The 22730-nt window shown below is 46.2% G+C and overlaps 1 protein-coding gene across 2 annotated transcripts in view; it reads left to right on the top strand.

Annotated features, from left to right (window-relative positions):
- TPRG1 (tumor protein p63 regulated 1) overlaps positions 1-22730 on the top strand; it is a 254173-nt gene that overhangs the window by 220289 nt on the left and 11154 nt on the right. For both annotated transcript variants that reach the window (XM_078668037.1, XM_078668036.1), the window contains exon 5: positions 12781-12934. In XM_078668037.1, the coding sequence (XP_078524163.1) occupies positions 12781-12934 (154 nt within the window). The remainder of the gene's footprint in view (positions 1-12780; positions 12935-22730) is intronic.

Below are 22730 nucleotides of genomic sequence, written 5' to 3'. Positions count from 1 at the left end.
CGTGAATGAATGTTGGAGAATACAGACCTGTTCAACCGCAGCTTCCATGTGTGGTGTAATTTATTTGCATGCTCCAGGACTGGGGAAGACACTATGGTTCCCACATGACTCGGCCCCCGTGCACCTCTGACCCAAAGTAGATCAGAGCGGGCGGTTGTCTGGGAGGCCGTCCACGACATTAAAAGGTAGATGAGCAGCGGTCAGAAACCAGGAGTTTTGCACTGTGTGGTTCCCTCCTCAGAAAACAACCCTGGTACTGACCACTAAGCATCCACAATTCTATGAATGTTTTTCTATTCTGTTTGACAAATTAATCTGAAATTGGGGAAGATTTTTCTGGCCTTGCCGGATTTCCAAAACTCCATGCTGTGTGTGCCGTTAAAGTCGGTCCAAAAATACCTCCTGCTGGGCCCGCGCCAGACCATTCCCCGCCATTTGTTTCATTAACACCTTCGATGCTTTTGATGAGCTGAGCTCGTCATGAGGTACAGTGGAGCTGTGCTCATGACGAGCTGAGCTCGTCATAACTGCCGCGGTCCTCCCACGCGCGGCTTATTCCCCACCTGTGCCGGCTTTCTGTGTTAGTGGGCGGAGTCGTAACTAGCCCAGCATATCATGAGCACAGTTCCACTGTGCAGCGTGACGAGCTGGGCTCGTCATGCGTACCGCAGCGCTGCGCTCGGCCCCTCACCCCGCACCACGGGGGAATTAACCCCGCGTGGAAGGGGGTAATGCTGCCTGCTTTCTTTCTTCTTGTTTTCTCGTTGCCTTCTTTTCTTTCTCTGTTGCGGTCTCTCCGTTCTTGAGCCTGGATACCTCAGGTGACAGCCCTGCTTTCCAAATATATAAATAAATAAATACATATTTTGTATTTGTGGGGAAAAAACTCAAACATTTCTTTCTTTCTGTAATGCCAAACACTGTTGTTAAAGCAACATATTTATCCTTTCTGTTAGCTGCTGGTCATGTATTCCCTTTAATTTATAATTACTAACACACCCATAGTTGAGGAAAAGACGGTTTGTTTACCTGGATGTTTATTCACCATGGTTTTACTGACAGTTGAAGACACATTCATCTATTCAACTGAGTTTTATGTATCGATTTCATATAGCATAGCCATATATCAGATATATTAGAACATTGGAATGTTGAGTGCTCCATTGAAGGCAATGAATGGAGTGCTCCGGGCTTCTAACGGCTCGTAAAAGCCTGGAGCATCAACATTCCAATGTTTGTTCACAGCTGTTGCTGTGAACAAAGGCGTCACGGAGCCCAAGGGGATGTCAACCCCCTCTGGCTCCATGCAGCCATTGTTTTACTAATTAGAACATTCTGCCTTCTATGAGCAAACGTTCTAATAGCCTTATAGTCTTCCGTAGCTGGCTATACTGCCCATTAAATGCTCACTCCCTTGATAAAGGCCGCAGGAGTGGGCTTCTGATGGGTGGTATAGCCTGCTACGGTGAGCGATAAGGCTATATTGGGTAACACAGTTCAGAAGAGACATTAAAAACTATGAAAACACGGGGATGAGCATTGCGTACAAGAGGCAAACAATATTCAATCCTAATGTACACAAGATATTTTTAATTGTCTTAATGTCAAGGGCCAGATGGCACAAACTAGTTCTGTAACTACATTATGCAGCATGGAAGGATACACACAAAATTTTTTACTACTTTGTGTCAAGGGGACGCTCCATTGGTGGTACATGAACCCTTCCATGCAACCACCCGTGGGTTTTGATACAAATCCCTATTCCATGAGATTCAGATACAGGGATTGCACCAAGGCCTTATGCCACCTTGAAGTAGACGTAACAAGGAGAAATATTTTCGTTTCTCTTAATTTTTACATCTCTGCTTGTGTGCTGAACAGCACAGCAAACATACAAAGTCGGAACATTCTTAAAAGATAGTTTTTGTATTGGAAGTGTATCCATCAAGTACAAAACCTACACTTTAGAGAATGCACACCTCCTTGCACTATGGCACAAGTGTGTATGCATTGGCACGTTAGCCTAAAGTGCACCAGCACTCGCTGGGGGAAAGAAAAAATGTGCCATAACTTAGTAGTCATTTACTGTAATGAATGTGCCATTTATGTGGATAAATAGCCTGATAATGACCGTCGCCCATCACCTTCTCAGTCTTATTTAGCATATTTTAGCATAATATAGTGATGTGCAGGCCTGCCTAGTAAGAATACGCTACGAAGTAGGGCTTGATTATGTCCCTTTCAGATTCTGACTTTATCTTGCTTAACGGCACCGCTTGCTATTGCCTTTGGCATGATCTTATGCCATCTTGCATACTAATTTTGCTCTTTTGCGTGAATAGAGGCTTATGCATGAGTGACTCCATATTCTGAGCTGTCACCATTTTCTGAGCTTCACTAGGTGAGAAGGACATGTTTTCCTTTTCACTTGATTTTTGCACTTTGCTGACCAGAAAGAACTGGATTTTGTCGGAGGTATGTGCTTGCTCTGCTCTGAAGCCATACCAGACGCCTGGCCAGCTGAAGCTGTGGACTTGGTGCAGAGTGGTATGGACTCTGATGGGAAAAAGGGGCGAAGCTCACCAGGAGCTTCGTCTTACGTCTCCACTTGTACTAACGGAGGTGTCTGGGTTCTCTTCGGTGGAAGTTCATCACAGAGCAGACGTGCAGCTGTGGCGGTGGGGTGTATAGTGTCACTACTGTCTCCTGTTTGGGCCGAAGAACCGGACTCCCCTTTGGCGAAGTGGAAACGGGATGGACAGACAGTTGGTGAGGTGTTCCACTAATTTCTAGTTTTCCTACTATTCTTGCTTACTATAACTTTATTTTCAGGTTCCATATATTTCTACATACGTTTTCCTGATTGCGTTTAGTAATCGTCTAATTGTTAGTTGGTTGTTGGCTAGAAGTGGTACAGATTGGCCTACCGTGTATTATATATTACTAATAAATCCACCACAGAAAATACCAATTGGTTTCTTCCTTGTGGCAGAAGATTGTACGTATGTATGTGGTGTTTTCTCTGGACGAGTATTCTGTTATAGAGAGGATGGTGAAATTCCCTCCTAGGCAGCGCGTGTCGTCAGAGAAATTGTTGTTAGATATCCTGGCAAGCGAAGACAAGTATGAGATTTAGCTTTATTCCTGCCATGGGTAAGTATAGTAGAGTGTTGTATTTTTGGATCCCAAGGGGGGTTGTGCCTGCATGACCTGTTGATTGGCAAAAATCGGGTCATAACATTTACTCACAAACTTTGGATTCCATATGCTCACAAGATCTACAACTTTCAAATCACAAACTCTCATGTGATACTCACTGTTGTATCTACACACTCCCCTGTCTTGAACTCTTTTCACATTGTCCCTGACTTCCTGCATCTCTGCTGTATCACCTGTGAACAACATTTGTGAATGTTTCCCGCCGCCAATTTGGTGACAGATTTTTTCAACTTCAACAATCATAGGACTTGCATCAAATGTGGAGTAACATTCTAACTCCACATCCTTTCCCTCAGTTTTGTCTCTATATCCAAATCGGAGCAAGTAAGTTACTTAAGAACAACCTCGATATTCCTATTCACCTTCTCCATATCCCATTATTCTGAGCATTGTAAATCAAAAGGATTGTATATTTAATGCCTTAGCAAGATGGTGGGCAGGACACACATCTCAAGGTGTTCCAACTGGGTTCAGCTTTAAAAAATGCCAACGTGGCACAGAAGTTGCACTGCGAAGAGCTTGGCCCCTCCAAAATAAATCTTATGGGGCTATCTTGGTAATGTTTCTGAATTTAGAGACTTTGGGACTGAAAACACTGCAGAAAGAGCACATATTATTTTAAATAAGATAGATTCTCTAACGGGTAAATAAATAATTACATCTAATCTGAAACTATGATTGCAAACATTGCATCTGTACTCCAAGAAAACAGATCTGTGAAAAACACAAAGTATAAAAGATACCTCTTAGCAGCATCCCCAAAAATGTAAGGAAACTGTTGGACCAATTTTCCCTCCTGCTACCACCTTCAACACAAAACATTTGGCTATGTCCGTCCCTTCATAAAGAAACCAAAATGACACATTTCCAATTTTCCTTGGATGGCATTTTAGTTCCTGAGACTGCAGGCACATCTTCGCTCAGAATGTTTACATTGATAAGGGTCATTTGCCTTTCGGTGGGGTTTTACTGGTGTTTTAACTATAAAATAGGAAAGTCTACGAATATTGTAATATGCATCCTGAAGAAAGAATTTGTGAGAGCATCCGTGATTTAATTTATAGTCCACTTTGTTTTAATGAGTTGTGTTGTGGTTTTTTTGGGGGGTGGAAGTGAAGCCCCACTCTGAGTACTTTGTAAGTGTGGTCAAGCATTTCTTATACACAGGATAAGTTTAAGTTTTAAACACCCATTTACAGGGTCACAGTTTGTAAGCTCGTTTTTTCGATGTTCTATTTTTAATGCCATACAAAACTGTGGTGGCCTTTTACATGGGAGTATTTTATTCAAGACTTGATCATAATGTTTAGGTCTCGCCAAGCAGCGCTCATGCGCTGCCCTGCGAGACTTATTATAAGGGCTTCAAAAAGCTCACCACACACACGCTTGTGCGTGTGTGGCCTATTGCTTGCGGTTACCCCACAGCGCCATATGTTTTGAATTTTCGTGCCCAGACACGGGCGCGATAATTCAAAACATATGGCCTGGTGCTCACTCTCGTGCGCACCACTCGTTTAGCCGTGGACTTAAAACAACATGCCCCCACATCACTAACAGAGCAAAGGAGGACGGCTGGGGCCACCCCGGGAAGTGAATTTATCATTAGATAATCTTCATTTCCAGGGATGGAGCGCTCCCGCTGTGCCTGATCTCGTCTGCAGAAACTCATGTTATATGCTATTGACTAATTAAGATGTTGGTATCTGATACTGCTCGCGTACGTACGTGCAGGGGGGCTTGCGTGCCGAGATCTCCCACCCACCCTTACAAGTTGCGGACAGGATGGGAGGTGAAAGGTGCAGTGTGCCGCAGCATTTCAATTGAATTGAAAACCTTCCAGGGAGATGATAACAATACAGGTGAGCTGGGGCGATCTTGTGAAACCTGAAGTGACTCATTTGTTCAATGATAAGACTGAAATAATCAAAACAAGGGAACGAGAAAGAGAAAAGTATGAGACAAATGGAAAAGAGGTCAAAGAAACAGAGAAAATAGTGTTTACGTTCTTTACGCCAGATTTTTCAGACAGATCGCATGGATAGACAGCAAACATGGTTCAGGTTGCAGACAACATACCCTGTTTGATGTCATGCATGCCTAGTTCGCTGAGTTTTGCTGTGCATTCTAGAATCAGAAGTAGTGCACTCTTAACATAGGGTGACCAGATTCTCAAAACAACAAGCCTTGGCATAGCCAATAGGTCTCGCCTTTGGAACCTTATAAGTATTTAGTTATGCAGTACAATATCCTTGGTGCAACAACATCAACTGTTGCATATCTAAACACTTATAAGATCCCATAGGAAAGACCTATTAATGCTTGTTTATTGTGTAGTGAGGACAGGCAGAGTTTTCGGATATGTGGAATTTAAAAATGAGCTTTGTTGATGATGCACTGTACTGTGCATGGTAGGCAGGACTGAAGTGATAGCTCAGTGCCAGATTGTTGTTGGAGGACCCACATGTCATTGGGGCCTACTCAACAGGCGATTGCCCCAAGGAAGTCTTCAGTCTTAGGCAGAGGTTGACCTCATGCATAAATTGCTAAAGGTGGGGAGCATCCTTTGGGATATTGTTATCTTGCTAAGATCCCCAAGACACCACATGACCCTGAGAAGGCGTTTTATATTGTGAAGTACTTCTGGAAGCATCGATGGCGATGCTGAATATTGCTAATGAGTGGAAGGGGCATTTAGACATTGAATAAATAGCAGTGACATGGCAGAGTCCTAGAGACTCCACCTATGGAGATTACTCTGTCTTGTTAGTAACTTTCCTGGCAGTATCCGAGTTTTCCGTAATGCTGGACCCATCTTACCAGGGTATATCGGCTTTCCATTCTCTTTCCTGGTCTTTCGTGATCAATGTATGGTGTGCAGTATTGTATCAGCAGAGCAGATTTTTCGTCTAGGATTTTACGCAAATTCCATAAGTATTCCCTGCTTTTCAATCAAAGTGGGCTGCAGGGTTTCAACTGGCCAACTGGAGTATCGGGACTGTGACGCGTCATCATCTACAACACTGCAAACTGTTTCTTAAAATCCACCCTGTCGCCTCCCAACCCTGTTGGCGATCAGGAGCCAGACTTGTGGTAATAACAAGGTGAGTGTGCCCCATTGGGCATTGAGTGTCACATGACGTCAGACACTGCCCCTTGGAAGTCTAGCCTGACATTGTGGGGGGGGTGCTGGACCTTAGTGAAGGGGGAGGGGCCGAGTCAGGTGACAGCTGTGTGTCTGTTATGAGCTGCCTCTTACAGTCATTTTACTGAACAAAATAAATTGTTGTTTTAGGGAATTTAGGAACAAAAATTTAAGGATTTGTGAAATGTGTGTATATTTCTATAGGAATGTATTTATTTGAAATAAGGTATTTTGACTGGCTGGCTGGTTTTCATGAAGCTAGCATGTATTTAGCGAGTCTGGCCTTTTTGATATTTCTGTGAAAAGTTTTAATGTGTTATTTCCGACTTCTGAATTCGGTGGCCGGCAGTCTTTGGAGATAGTGTGTTGTCAACCTGTGCTAGGATTCTGAAGTGCTGGTTCCTGTCAGGGTGCTGAGATTGACTCCATTGCCTTTGTGAACCTCTCTCTCCATCCTCTGGTTCTAGTGCCACTAAAGCGCTTCTCATGAGTGGGACCATCTGGTGTGGTTCAGCGCTGTGTCCTCAGCGTTGTGTCCTCAGCGTTGTGTCCTCAGCGTTGTGTCCTCATGGGAAGCGCCCTGTGCTGCCTACAACAGTCTGGAGAATGTCTTCCCTGGAGTCCCCCAGCCCGGTGCGCCGGCATCGTCATTTCCGGCTTGCAGAGGGTACAGACGAGGTATTTATACCTGCCCCTGCCCATCTGGCGCCCTCTATGGTGATGGAGCAGTGGTTCACGGTATTCAAGGGGGGAATTCCCTCATAACTGGTAGCACCGATAGGATTGGCCACGGTGCAGTTTGGCTCCTCAGGCGGGCAACGTAGGTCAGTCACCGCTGCCAGCCCTTGGGTCGCCCGTAAGTTAACCCACCACGGTGGCATACTTTTGTATGGAATAAAACTGCAGCAAACTTTTCCCAACAAAATTGTGTTGTGTGATTTATTTATTCCAATGACATGCTAGGCTCTGGGGTGCCTATATAGGCGCTATGTTTGTGACTGCTCACAAAGTTCTGTTTTGTGGGTGCCCATCACAGGCACAGTGGCGAGCTTCAAATCCCCTCGTCCTCTCTGAAAACACCCATGTCCCATCACTGAGCACTTCTCCCACGGTGATACACCTCTCCCACTGTCATGTTTTCTACAGCTGTAAATTGCAAATGAGCCAGGTAAGGAAATTCCTAAAATCAGGATTTATTTATTCGAACCCTTTTGCGGTGAAAAACTATCGTGAACGGAGCTCTAAGAAACATAGAATAGACCTTAGCAGGGAAGAGACCCCGCTGCTCGGCCCCAGGGTGGCCTCAGACTTCGAAAATACCCCGGGTATTTGGAATTTAAATTTCGCACATTAAGGGGCCGATTATGATGGAGGATTTACCGCATCCTCCGGGCCGGCGGATGCCACCGCCGGCCCGAAGGATGCGGAAAATCCTCTGCGGAGCCTCAGAAGACCCACCGACATATTAGGATAGCGGTGGGTCTAGAAATCTGTCCGCAGCTTTTCCGCCGCGGTCGCCTTCCGGCCGCGGCGGAAAAGCTTTAACATGGCTGGCGTTGTCTATCAGACACCGCCAGCCATATTAGCATGGTGTAAGATGTATGCTTTTCCGCGGCTGCTTTTCCGCAGTGGAAAAGCATACGGACCTTCACTTCGGGGGCCCGTTGCGTGCCCCCTGGGTGAAGGGGGGGTGGGGGATGCACATGGGGGGTACCTAGTGTACCCCTCTGTATTTGCGTAAACAAAGCAGCAGGCACCGCGCGGTGCCTGCCGCTTTGTGCATGCAAATGCACAACTTACATTTTTAACATTGCGGCGGGTGCTGCTTCCAGGGTGGCGGTCACATCCTAATTTGTACGGAGGGACCACCGCTGCCTCTGCGGACGGTCCCTCCTACTCTATGGTGGCGGACGGACTCAGGTCTGTCCGCCATCATAATCGGCCCCTTAGTTTGAGAAGTTGACAAACTTTGCACTTTACCAACAAAACAAGGTAGCTTTTAACTTTTCGAAACTTCGCCTCCAGGTGAAAATTCCTTTATTAGAACGTTTTGGGAAGACTTCTCTAAAAAGTGGCGTTTTTCCACAATTCCTTCTTTTGCAGGTTTTTTTACACGTATTTCTTCTTTTAAAACCCCCTCAAAGTTTGCAGCATAGATGTGATGCTGTGCTTGAGCTGTTGGATTAACCCCCCACCCCACACACACACATACCCCAACCCCACCCCCTAAGTTATAGGTAAGTGCCCGCGCCCTGCTGAAAGTGCAGCCTTGGAGAGAGAACCCGGGTGACCCCCACTGGGGATCCGGTGAGCTGGGACCCCTTGAAATGCCTCCGACAGACGAAGAGTAAGCTCCAGAATAAAGGGGCGGGGGTGCACCCGGCAGCCCCCCCTTCTGGGAACGAGTAATCCTCGCGCCCCGTTCCAGGCCCAAATGACAGGGTTTCAGCTTTCACCGCGAGGCAGCGCCTGCCAGGCCTCCAGCAAAGCCCCGTATTGTGTCTGTAAACCCGGGATCAGTGGGTCTTTTAAATGCAGCGCCCACGCAGGGAATGCTGCTGGAATGCAAAGTGCGGGGTTCGGGAAGTGCCCGCTTCTGGGGGCGTGAGACAAGCACCAGCCATATATGCCAGCAGCAAGAAATATCCATCCAGGTGTGTCCCAGGCCTTGCTTCAGCCGACCCACAGCCCAGCTGCCCACTGGCTCCAAGCACTGAGGGGCACTTGACCCATCCCGGTGCTTTGGGCAATTGCCACGCCCTGGGATCAGGAGGCCAAGATCACACAGGGTCATATATATCAAGCACTAATGCGTTGCGTTTGCGAACGCATTAGTGCTAAATGGTATGTATGAAAGAAAACTGCGTGGAAAATAAGGAATCGCAAAATTTGCGATTCCTTATTTTGCGATTGCATTTAAGGAATCGCAAAAATTGCGATTCCTTATTTTGCAATTGCATTTAAGGAATCGCAAATTTTGCGATTCCTTAAATGCAATGTAAGAAGCAAAAAAAAAATGCAAATATGCCTTAAGGAATCGCAAATTACCAGCAACTTCAAGTTGGTGGTAATTTGCGAATTCCTTGAAAAATGCACTTTTTTGCATTTTTCAAAGTGCCATGTGAAGCACATACATGCCCTTAGTTCATGTATGTGCGCCACATGAGCACCCATGCTAATTTCAGGGGTGCAACAGGGTGTCCTTTGGACACCCCTGCACCCTTGAAATTATTCTCAATTTGCGATTCTCAAATTGCGAATCGCAAATTGAGAATAACTTCCCATTCATTCCTATGGGGCTCCTGGCCCATAGAAATGAATGGGAAAGTATTCCTTAATTGCAATTTGCAATTTGCTAATCGCAATTAAGGAATACTAAGAAATCGCAAAACAATTGCGATATTGTACATACATCCCTATTTGCGATTCTCAAATAGCGATTTCTAAAAAATCGCTATTTGAGATCCGCAAATCAGGTTGTTGATATATATGGCCCACAGTGCGCAGCTCTTACAAATGTCATCAGATTGGCACTGCCCGGCAGAGCACCCACATGAGCCCAGGAATCCCCCCTCACTCATAATGTCGTCACAGGTGTCCGGGGGTACCAGCGCGTGGCTTAAAGTGCCCGCACATATGTAAATAAGGCATTAATATCACATTTGTACCAATGAGCGGCGTGGTACGGTCACAGGCTGTATTGTGGTGCCGGATTTCCCTCCGATTCAGCGTCCCTCACCCTCTGTTATGTCCTATGGTTGTGCATGTCTTCTCAAGTCCAAGTCACGATGGGGTGTTAGTGTCACCGCTGTTACACATCTCTTACACCAATTCTTGCAAAAGGAACATATGTACCACGACAAGACCCCAGTGACACTCAACAAAGACACAACCCAGCTCTCTCAGCTTTCATTCCTTTTTTCTCATTTGAAAATACGCTCCACTGTTATGAAAAATGAATTAACAAGAGGTCGAAGTGAGCGGGAACGGTGGGGCATGGCGTGCCCATTCTTCTTTGATTTATGAAAAAAACATTCTCCTATTTTTTGTAAAAAGTCACCCGTTCTGGTGTGATTCATTCCGATAACTTAACTGCTTCAGCTGAAGTGTCATTAGTGAGTCTCCTGTGCTGTGAAACCGAAGCCGGGCAGACAGCTAAACACGCCTTCCTGCCTGGGTGCCTGTTAGCCTGAAAGAAATGCAAATGTGTGCAACGAGCAGTGCTTAATTTGAGCCGGTGCTTTCCGGTGCTCCACACCAGCACATTATTCTCAGCACCGGGGCTATGACAGTCTAACACATGGTGGCGCTGTCCCGCTAATTTCGGTATGAACACAACAACAGCAGTTTATTTGTTCAATTTACATTAATACTGACTAATATCTGCCTCCCAAGCCGTTCTTCTGGCTTTGGGCGCCTGGAATAGTCTGGCCTGTCACACTTGTAGGGGTGTGAAGGTTAGTAGCTTTGCATGTACTCTCATCATTGCCAGCGCTGGCATGGGTTATGTGCGGTGCAAGCTGCAGTGGCCTCCACTTATCCTTTTACAAATTAAGCACTGGCAACGAGTTACTCTGCAAATGTGAAGGGTGCTTGGGAGCCGGTACAGGCTTTAAATGATCAAATCACTCGAAGCTTTGTGATGACAAAGATGTATTCTTTTTGAGTGGTAGTGAAAAGAGGTAACAACTGAGTTGTGAAGTGTGTGCTTTTAATTGTAACTGTATTTATATAAAGGTTACTACCCCTGATGACATTTTGAAGTGAAAGTTATGTAAAAAAAAGCATTATGTACAATCTGGGTACTACTAAAGTCTATATTTTGGAAGAACCATTTCATCTTAAACCTTTTTGCACATTTTGTAGCAGTCTATCTTATAGTGTGTGTAATGCACGTTTAAAATAATGACTTGCATATTCACAGTGCTTTCTGTCACAGGCTGTGACCTCATAGCACGAAAGATACACGTCACTAGTCTCGACTGCACCAACCTAGATTTACTTCTGTCTCTCTCTGGTTACAGACAGACCTCTGCAGTGCATTAACTAATAGAGGTTTCATAATATACTATAGTGCATTTTCCACTAAGTAACAACTTTTATTACTTATTTTTTCATTTAATCCGTTGGCCACTGCCGCGATTTCGCGGCAGTGCAGCACTTCCTTAAAAACGGGTGGGGCCCGTCGGCCGTTGGACATGCGCAACACTACGTAGGTAGTGCTCGCGACGTCCAGCGGCCGACAGAAGCACTTAGGGGGTTAAGCTCCAAGTTATTTTATATGTAGCTATCTGACCATGAAAGAACAAAAAAAATACAGTATATTTTGTTTCTGTAGCCACACCTTTCACCCCGCTCACTGACTCCGCCCCCATTGCACGCAGCATCACAGTTCCCATACTTTTTTTAATGCACTTCGACCGCTGGGTGGGGGGGCGGTGTGGAGACCAGGAGACCATGGAGCACACAATTCTGTTATTCATTATTGTGCATTAATTTTCGCATTTACTGATTCTAAGGCTCTCAATAGGAGCAGCACGGATAATTCTGTTATATGTGGTAGATACCGAGGAAAGCAGCTAATACCGGTTCACACAGTTTTCATGGAATATATTGGGAGGAAATCCAAGATATTTACTGGGCCGGACGGATTATGGTGAAGTAGGCACCAAAACCTGCATGTTATTCCCCATTCTCGGGGACAACTCATAACTGGGTGGTAATTTTCATGCCTTTTGAACTCAAAATGTATCAGGCCAAACACCAGGCCACTTGTAATGAGGGCGAAGGTCCTGATTACGAGTGTAGGTGCTGTTTAGCTGTTTAGCACACCTGGTAAATAACGATACCGCCGAGTACGTTATTCGTCAGGTGCGATAAATAGCACCTTTTTCGAGTTTGTGGGGAATAACACACAGATTTTGTTGTTTAATGCACCAAAATCTACATGGTACGGTAAATATTGTACATATTTCTCCTGTTATATTTTGGAAGGTTCCGAAATTTAAGTACGCTTGAGGGATTTAATTTATCCATTAATTATTGGATGTGTTAAATACCTGAAAACTCATAATTCCGACCAATGGGCAAACAAGGGATTACGCATGGGTCAGAATTAACCGACCAACTGGTAATCTGGCCCTAAGTAGGACTGTGCTGCAGTACTACATCCTTGTTGGAATCCAAAGAATAAGAGATGGATTTGGCCAACTCGATAGGAAATTCCTTGATTGGAGGAATATTATTACACAGCAACCATACTCGCTTGATATATCATGCACCTTGGATTGGCCCAGCGCGTGCCATTGGCCCAGTGTCCATCCAATGGAATGCGGGCAATAGTGTGTTTCCTTCCTCTTGAATTTGTGTTCTTTTGCTTAGACCGACATGTTTTTGACAATCTCCTCCATGTTTTGCAGGCGAGAGGGGGAAGGCGTGCGTCTGTTCTGGGACAAGCTGCGCGAAGCGTCAGTCCTTTCGCGCTGGAACCCCTGGTCGTCGGACCTTCCCTTCACGACGTTCACGGACCACCCGGTGAAGAGCTGCAGCGAGAGGTTCGCCATCATCTGCCAGGTAGAGATCAGAGCAGGTTCAGATAATGCATCCCTTGGAAGGGCTTGAGTCAGGAAGTGGACTTTTGTTCGGCCCTGAGTGGGTTAACCACGTGCCAGGGGATTAGAAGAGGGACTTTGCACACTTCCTGTGCACAGAGGTCCCAACTGTGCTACTTGATTGCAAAACTTGGACTGAGCTGCCACGGCTTGAATACCGAAGTGAGGAGGGAAGGCCACTTTGCGCGCTCTGTCCTCCAGGATTTCTTGGTATAGCAGAGTGGACACCCTCCTCCGGGAGTGGGGACTGCTGTGGGACTCTTTTCACAAGGTGAGGAATACACTGGCAGATGTATCAGGGGAGAGGAGTTGGCCTAACGGCTAGGGCGCTCGACCTCGGACCTGGGGATTTTGGTTCGAGTCTCGGTAACGACGTCAAACCCTCCTGTGATTCTGGGCAAATCACTTAATCTCCCCGTGCCTAAAATGAAAGTGTGTCCTCATGTAACGTAACTGGAAAATATGTAAAGCGCTCTGATACCCGATTCAGTTCGGGTCTAGTTTGCGCTATATAAAACTCTGCAAAAAAATAATCTATCAGAAGAACAAGTTACTTACCTTCGGTAACGCTTTTTCTGGTAGATACAGTAACTGCCTGTGGATTCCTCACTGACCCGCCCGCCTCCCCGTTGTCCACTCTTCTATACCTGCTATATGTTTATTTGAATGTTTTTTAATGGATGTTTTATATATTCATGCATCATTTTTTAAAACACACCAGATCACACTGAATAAAAACCACGTAGGGAACGTTGAAATTATACTTAATCAACCAAAATCAGTTCCTCGGTTACAAATGCAACACAGAAGTTACATTTGGTAATCCCATCCACCACATAGAGGGCTTTTCTCTTTTATAGAATTGTTTACGTCATTCAAGTGCCCCCACACACTTGCACAAATGACTTCACTGCACAATTGTAAAAGTGCAAAATATGTTTTATTAATTATTCTGACCTGAAAACAGAAACAATAATCTGGTAACTTTCGCACCCTCCTCCTAAAACATGTTGTGTAAAGTACAAAGGAAAGTATAAACCACTTTGATGATAAAACCTCTCGCCTGTACCACTAATGTAAAAAACATTGTAAAATATAATTTCCTTTCTGTTTTATCCAACCAAGCTTTAAAAACATGATAGGAATATTTGTTTTCAACATTTTTAGCATAAAACAATCTGTCAAAGATTGTGTCCTGCCAAAAACTGTGATGACTGAATGTAATTTAGTCAAAGTTCTTGAATAAATGGCGTTTTTTTCCAAATAGGAAAATATTTATTGAAAGCAGTGAATAAATTACTGGAATATACTGATTTGTTTTATGAAGTAAAAAGAAGAAACTAAATATCTAGGGCCTCCTTTAGACCCTGGTGGTAAGTCCTACATGGGGGGAAGGGTGGTGGGCTGTCTGGCGGTCATCGTGACAGCGTGCCCGCCCTTAAAAGGGCATCCACTGGCGCACACCTGGTGCTTCCACTGACTCTAAAGAGAGCATTGGTACCGACAAGTTGGCGAGGGAAGCACCGCTGACTTCGGTGATGCGGCTGCCATGTCAAACCCTATACCAATGGGGTTCCCAACTTTTTCTATGCCCTGCTCCCCTAGTAATTGTCTGATTAATGTTCACACCCCCTACAAAAGTCTCGCCGGATTCCTGTTATGCATACAGTACATACTTTCCCTCTTTGTCGCACCCCCTGAAATGCCATCTCGCACTGGCTGCGGGTGTGGGCACCCCAGGTTGGAAACCCCTACTATATAAGGCCCTTAATTTTGAAGTGAAGAACATAGAATTTTAGGGAAAAAACACTTGGGCCGATTCACAGAACTAACTTAAGACAAAATCCTAAACTTTCTACTTTTGGTATTCACAGAAGTTAGGATTTTGTCTTAAGTTTGTCTTAAGTCTGTCTTAAGTTTGTCTTAAAACAGACTTAAGACAAAATCCTAACTTCTGTGAATACCAAAAATAGTAAGTTTAGGATTTTGTCTTAAGTTAGTTCTGTGAATCGGCCCCTCTTTGCATTGTTAACTCACACATCTCTCTGTAGAAGGAAGCCATCATTGAACCTTTGCAAGGTGCAGCTAACAATGGGCACCAAATGGGAATTAAAGTGTTCAGATTTTGTTTACATGTTTTCCTATGAATAAGTGCGGGCTCCGGGATTGGGGCATCACTAAGTTATCAATGCAGTCCATTGTAGTTCTTAGAGGTTAGTATGCTCATGGTGTGTGCTAGTTTAACTATGCCGTTAATCAACAACTGATTATTAATATATTGTTGTCTCAGGTTTTTAGTGAAGACTGTTTAACCCCTTCTACGCTCATGACGAGCTCAGCTCGTCATGAGTTATGCCTCTCGTACGCTCATGACGAGCTCAGCTCGTCATGTAACGCGGACTTCCGCAAAAGTCAGCGCACAGCGGGAAAACCGCTAGCGCGCAAGGTGTTAAAGAGCATCTAAATCGGGGGTCAAAGGGTATACGAAGCAAAGCACTTCCAGGGATGTCCTTAGATCAAAGTGTTTGTGATGTCACTTCTGCTACCTGTATGGTTTTCATGAATGACTCCTATCTGCATCTTTGTGACCGCCTCACCTGCACACTACTTTTCATCGTCTGTCAAAACATGTTTTTTTTCTTGACTAAAACTAGGCGCAAAGCCTCAAGTCGTGCATCCCTCCTAGCCTCCTGACCATTGTATTTTATTTCAATGAGGAGTCAGAAGTCTTGTATCTAAACTTCTTTCAATTGTCTCCGGCATGGTATTTGCGACAACAACAAGGTGATGGATGAAAAGCTTGAATTAATGTCAGTCACTGTCATTCGTTCGTGCTGCACCATAATCCATCGTTTTTTGCTCACCGTGCCACCTCAGTTCGGACCCAGCCATATGCAAATCACTCATGACCCTGCTCCAGTCGGAACAGTTCAGCCAAAACTGCCAAGCCAGGTCTCCCTGAACCGGAAAATAAGCAACCTAGGACCAGTTTGGTCTTAATATTGGCTCATCAGGCAGGTACCGCTTGATTCAAGTGGTTACGGGACCCACGTCTGGGCATACCCGTCTCACTAAGGATGGCGTCTGCAACAACATCAAGGTGGTGGATGGAATGCTTGAACCAATCTCAGCCACTGACAATCACTCGGGCCGTATCCCAATCAAATGTTTTTCGCCCATCACGCCACCTCAGGTTTGACCCAGCCATATTCAAATCAGCCTTGACCCTGCTCCATTCAGAACAGATCAGAACAGTTCAGCTCATACTGCCAAGCCAGGTCCTCCCTGAACCAGAAAACAAGCAACCCCGGACCAGTTTTGCACTTATTATGGGCTCGTCAGCCAGGAATAGCTTGATTCCAGAGGCTTAGTGAGCACAGGACCCACATCTGGGCATACCCGTCTCACTTAGGGCGGTATGTGCAACAACAAGGTGATGGATGGAATGCTTGAATTAATCTCAGCCTCTGACAAATGCTTGGGCAACATCCCAAGCCATCATTCTTTGCCCATCATGCCCCCTCACTTTGTATCCAGCCATATGCAAATCAGCCTTGACCCTGCTCCAATCAGAACAGTCCTACCTGAACTGCCGGGACAGGTCCTCCCTAAATTGGAAAGCAAGCAAACCCAGTACTGGTTTCGCCCTTATTATGGCCTCATCAGCATCATTCTAGTGACACACCAAAAATCGATGGATTGGGATGCGGCCTGAGTGATTACCAGTGGCTGAAATTAATTTAAGCATTTCATCCCTCACTTCGTTGTTTTTGCGTTTGATGCCCTAAGTGCTCCGTGTATGCCCAGACGTGGGTCCTGGGCTCACTGTGCCACTGAAACCAAGCTATAGCTCACTGAAGTGCCGTAAGTAGGGATAAACATGTCCAGGGTTGCTTGTGTTCCGGTTCAGGGAGGATCTGGCCTGGTTGTTCGGTCCAGACTGTTCCCATGAGGAGCAGGGTCAAGACTGATTTGCATATAGCTGGGTCCAAACTGAGGTGGCACTGTAGGCAACAAATGATGGATTGCCAGCCCTGGGCGATTGCCAGTGGCTGAGGTTAATCCAAGCATTCCATCCATCACCTTGTTGTTTCAGCATCAGGCATGGTAGGGTCATGCTCCGAGCCCTAGCATAGCATGCCTACCACATTGTTGTTTTATTTGTACCTGACCTTAACGTGCCCACTATACAGAACATAAATGTCACAGTGCAACATAAAAGCAAACACAAAGCTGTAATGCAGTTTGTTAGACTGCACATCCTTGGTGTGGTATTCCCCCAAACATTTTAACTTCACCAATCTTGTTTTCTGAATTTGTTTTTGCTGGCTTCAGGTCTCTTTGGGGCTTGCCACTGATAGCCAGTGCTAGAGTGATTGGACTACTCCTCAATGGCACATTTATCTTACATGTAAGTCCCTAGTAAATGGGACTACATGTACCCAGGGCCTGTAAATTAAATACTACTAGTGAGCTTGCAAAATACACCCAATTGACACACAATTGATGGACGCAGAACAAATCAAAACATTCACCCCTAGTCACAGATCTGGGTTAAATCCATTGTTCTTTAGCTCACTCTGCCACCCCAGTTTGGATCCAGCCATATGCAAATCAGTCTTGGCCCTTTGCCTCATGGAAACAGTCCAGCCCGAACTGCCAAGCCATGTCTTCCCTGGACCGGAATCAAGCATCCTAGGACCGGTTTCAGGGTTTCACCCCTCATCAGCCAGGATAGCTTGAATCAAGTGGCACAGTGAGCCCAGGACCCACGCCTGGGCATACCTGGCGCACTTAAGGTGAGAAAGCAAAAGACACACAATTGATGGACGGAATGGGCTTGCAGCATTCATTATGCCCCCACACTTTAAAAACATGTCTCAGTCCTGCCACTGCAGCCTGTATTGCTGTTAAAAACTACCATTTACCACTGGCAAGGTAAAGGGCGATGCACTCTAGTGGTAAATCACTGGAGGAGCTTTTCGTTCAGTACATGTTGGTGGCCATCAATTCCTTCATAAGAAGATTTAATGAAAAGCTTGAAGATGAAGTCCACGAAGATGACCATAAGGAGACAGTGGAGCATTTTGCATCCCCACGTTGCACCGCGGGTGCCCGTTCCATTGGGGAAATATCAGCTTTCATAGAAAATAATCTTGCTTTGATGTGTTAAACGTTCTGACGTGGAAGTCAGTTGGTGGTTTAGGTGGAATATCCCCTGGTATATTTAGAAAATACCACAAACCACAAAGCCGAGCTTTGATGCTAGGGATTATGAGTCAACGAGGTAGGTAGCAGCGACCCTATGGGACTTCCATATGTTTGATCGGTTCTTATTCGGTTTCACAAGTAGGTTCGTGAGCACTCAGTGGGCCGTCCTCTGCCTCATGGATGATGTGACATAACTGAGGCGTAGAAGCAACAGTGACGCTGCACAACAGCAAGAAGCCAACCGTGGTGCTACCAATGGCATTGCGGTTACCGAAAAGTTTGTCTTACTTGGTGTGACCAGGGAAATTCCGCAAGAAAACCAGAAAGCAGCAGAGACCCAGCGCAAACAGAAGGTGCAGGCGCGAGTGCATTAGCACGTGGTCCGGATGTGCTATTCAACATTGCACTTTGGCTGCAAATCAATGGCTTAAGACTTTAAGGTTTGGTGCAGCACATTAAAGTCAAGCAAAAGGCAGACAACCACCCAAGGGCAGACAGTGAGAGACATTGCTCCCTTCTGCTGCTTCTTGAAATCCTTGATGTCTCCTACATATTAGATCAGAAAAAAACACTACAGACTGTCGTTAGGATCAGTGTTCGTCTGATGTCCCTTCCGCTACCTGTATAATTTTATTGAAATTACTGATCTTCCCTTCACAGTCCTTCCATAATGATAAGTGTTTTGAATGCAGGTGAAACGGTCATAGCAGCCAATTTTAGTATGTTATTGGGAGCAGGGGTCATTGGAATCTGGAAAACCTGGCATTATTTCGCCTGAATCATAGGTTTGCAAAGAGTGACTGGGTAAGCTCACCAACCTTTGACATCAGGGTGGCATGAAGGAAAACCCCTGTCCCACCCCCACAACACCAAGAACTCTTTTGTAAAAAAGTGGCCAAAGTGAAGCATTATAAAGCGGGTAAAGAAAATAAATTGACTGCATTGATACAGGTTTGAGTCAGTTCATAGGTTGAAAGCCTAAAATTGTTCTGTACTCCAACCTTATATGTCTGCTAGTATAAGGTATGTTTGTTCCTCTTAGAAGCATTCCATTATGTGTTGAGTAACCCTGGGGAACATTGCAGAATAATTTGTGTGTATTGGCAGAAGTCATGAACGTCACATAATCTGTGCCACATCACATGAACTGCAATACCAACCCACCCAATGGAACATACTCCACCATCCCAGACAACCTCCTGTCCAAAGACAACCATATTCTTAAGCAACCTCTAAACCCAACACATCCATTGAAATGCCCCCACCAATGCATGCTCCTCTCCTTTTGTACCTGGAACTGAGACGTTGATTCAAGTCGGAAAGAGATGGGACCTTTGGATGCGATGCATGGTCCTCTCGTTTGGTACCTGGAATCGAGGCGTAGATGAGGAACGAAGAGAGATGGGACCTCTTGGATGTGATGGTCCTCTCCTTTGGTACCTGGAATCGAGGCGTTGATGAGGATCGAAGAGAGATGAGACCTCTTGGATGTGATGGTCCTCTCCTTTGGTACCTGGAATCGAGGCGTAGATGAGGATCGAAGAGAGATGGAACCTCTTGGATGCAATGCATGGTCCTCTCCTTTGGTACCTGGAATTGAGGCGTAGATGAGGATCGAAGAGAGATGGGACCTCTTGGATGCAAGGCATGGTCCTCTCCTTTGGTACCTGGAACTGAGACGTTGATGAGAGTCGGAAAGACATGGGACCTTTGGATGCAATGCATGGTCCTCTCCTTTGGTACCTGGAATCGAGGCGTAGATGAGGATCGAAGAGAGATGGGACCTCTTGGATGCAATGCATGGTCCTCTCCTTTGGTACCTGGAATTGAGGCGTAGATGAGGATCGAAGAGAGATGGGACCTCTTGGATGCAATGCATGGTTCTCTCCTTTGGTACCTGGAACTGAGACGTTGATGAGAGTCGGAAAGACATGGGACCTTTGGATGCAATGCATGGTCCCCTCCTTTGGTACCTGGAATCGAGGCGTTGATGAGGATCGAAGAGAGATGGGACCTCTTGGATGCAATGCATGGTCCTCTCCTTTGGTACCTGGAATCAAGGTGTTGATGAGAGTTAGAGAGAGATAGGACCTCTTGGATGCAATGCGTGGTCCTTTCCTTTGGAACCTGGATTTGAGGCGTTGACGAGAGTCGGAAAGAGATGGGACCTCTTGGATGCAATGCATGGTCCTCTCCTTTGGTACCTGGAATCGAGGCGTTGATGAGAGTCGGAGAGAGATGGGTCCTCTTGGATGCAATGCATGGTCCTCTCCTTTGGCACCTGGAATCGAGGCGTTGATGAGAGTCGGAGAGAGATGGGTCCTCTTGGATGCAATGCATGGTCCTCTCCTTTGGCACCTGGAATCGAGGCGTTGATGAGAGTCGGAGAGAGATGGGACCTTTGGATGCGATGCATGGTCCTCTCCTTTGGTACCTGGAATCAAGGCATTGGTGAGAGTCGGAGAGAGATGGGTCCTCTTGGATGCAATGCATGGTCCTCTCCTTTGGCACCTGGAATCGAGGCGTTGATGAGAGTCGGAGAGAGATGGGTCCTCTTGGATGCAATGCATGGTCCTCTCCTTTGGCACCTGGAATCGAGGCGTTGATGAGAGTCGGAGAGAGATGGGTCCTCTTGGATGCAATGCATGGTCCTCTCCTTTGGCACCTGGAATCGAGGCGTTGATGAGAGTCGGAGAGAGATGGGACCTTTGGATGCGATGCATGGTCCTCTCCTTTGGTACCTGGAATCAAGGCATCGATGAGAGTCGGAGAGAGATGGGTCCTCTTGGATGCAATGCATGGTCCTCTCCTTTGGCACCTGGAATCGAGGCGTTGATGAGAGTCGGAGAGAGATGGGTCCTCTTGGATGCAATGCATGGTCCTCTCCTTTGGCACCTGGAATCGAGGCGTTGATGAGAGTCGGAGAGAGATGGGACCTTTGGATGCGATGCATGGTCCTCTCCTTTGGTACCTGGAATCAAGGCATCGATGAGAGTCGGAGAGAGATGGGTCCTCTTGGATGCAATGCATGGTCCTCTCCTTTGGTACCTGGAATCGAGGCGTTGAGAGTCAGAGGGAGATGGATCCTCTTGGATGCAATGCATGGTCCTCTCCTTTGGTACCTGGAATTGAGGCGTTGGTGGGAGTCGGAGAGAGATGGGTCCTCTTGGATGCAGTGCATGGTCCTCTCCTTTGGTACCTGGAATCAAGGCATCGATGAGAGTCAAAGAGAGATGGGTCCTCTTGGATGCAATGCATGGTCCTCTCCTCTGGTGCCTGGAATCGAGGCGTTGATGAGAGTTAGAGAGAGATAGGACCTCTTGGATGCAATGCGTGGTCCTTTCCTTTGGAACCTGGATTTGAGGCGTTGACGAGAGTCGGAAAGAGATGGGACCTCTTGGATGCAATGCATGGTCCTCTCCTTTGGCACCTGGAATCGAGGCGTTGATGAGAGTCGGAGAGAGATGGGTCCTCTTGGATGCAATGCATGGTCCTCTCCTTTGGCACCTGGAATCGAGGCGTTGATGAGAGTCGGAGAGAGATGGGACCTTTGGATGCGATGCATGGTCCTCTCCTTTGGTACCTGGAATCGAGGCGTTGATGAGTCGGAGAGAGATGGGTCCTCTTGGATGCAATGCATGGTCCTCTCCTTTGGTACCTGGAATCAAGGCATCGATGAGAGTCAAAGAGAGATGGGTCCTCTTGGATGCAATGCATGGTCCTCTCCTCTGGTGCCTGGAATCAAGGCATCGATGAGAGTCAAAGAGAGATGGGTCCTCTTGGATGCAATGCATGGTCCTCTCCTTTGGTACCTCGAATCAAGGCATCGATGAGAGTCAGAGGGAGATGGGACCTCTTGGATGCAATTTTGGAAAAAGGGGGTGGTGATGGACAGAGTTTCTGAATGATGCAGAATACTCTTACCAAGTCAAGAGATCATGGTTTTAATCCATCACCGTTTTTTAGCTCAATGCACCATCCCAGCTCAGAACCTGGCTATATGCAAATTAGTCTGTTCCTGTCCCAGTGCATGATGGGAACATGGCAAACCAAACTACCAAGCCAATTCTTATACTGGGAAGGAAACAAGCTTCCGGGGACCGGTTTCTGGCATCACAGGGAGGGTATGCTCAGACGTGAGTCCCTTGCTCATTGCACCATCAGGATTCAAGCAAGCCGGGCCGACGAAGGCTGTGATGCCAGAAACCGGTCCCCGGAAGCTTGTTTCCTTCCCAGTATAAGAATTGGCTTGGTAGTTTGGTTTGCCCTGTTCCCATCATGCACTGGGACAGGAACATACTAATTTGCATATAGCCAGGTTCTGAGCTGGGATGGTGCATTGAGCTAAAAAACGGTGATGGATTAAAACCATGATCTCTTGACTTGGTAAGAATATTCTGCATCATTCAGAAACTCTGTCCATTACCACCCCCTTTTTCCAAAATCGCTTTTATCCACACTATGTGTGGGAGGGTATGCTCAGACGTGAGTCCCTTGCTCATTGCACCATCAGGATTCAAGCAAGCCGGGCCGACGAAGGCTGTGAT

The sequence above is a fragment of the Lissotriton helveticus genome, chromosome 11, assembly GCF_964261635.1.
Source record: "Lissotriton helveticus chromosome 11, aLisHel1.1, whole genome shotgun sequence".
NCBI classification, from domain to species: Eukaryota; Metazoa; Chordata; class Amphibia; order Caudata; family Salamandridae; genus Lissotriton; species Lissotriton helveticus.
The sequence above is the reverse complement of the archived record's forward strand: the minus strand, read 5'-3'. Positions and strand labels throughout refer to the sequence as shown.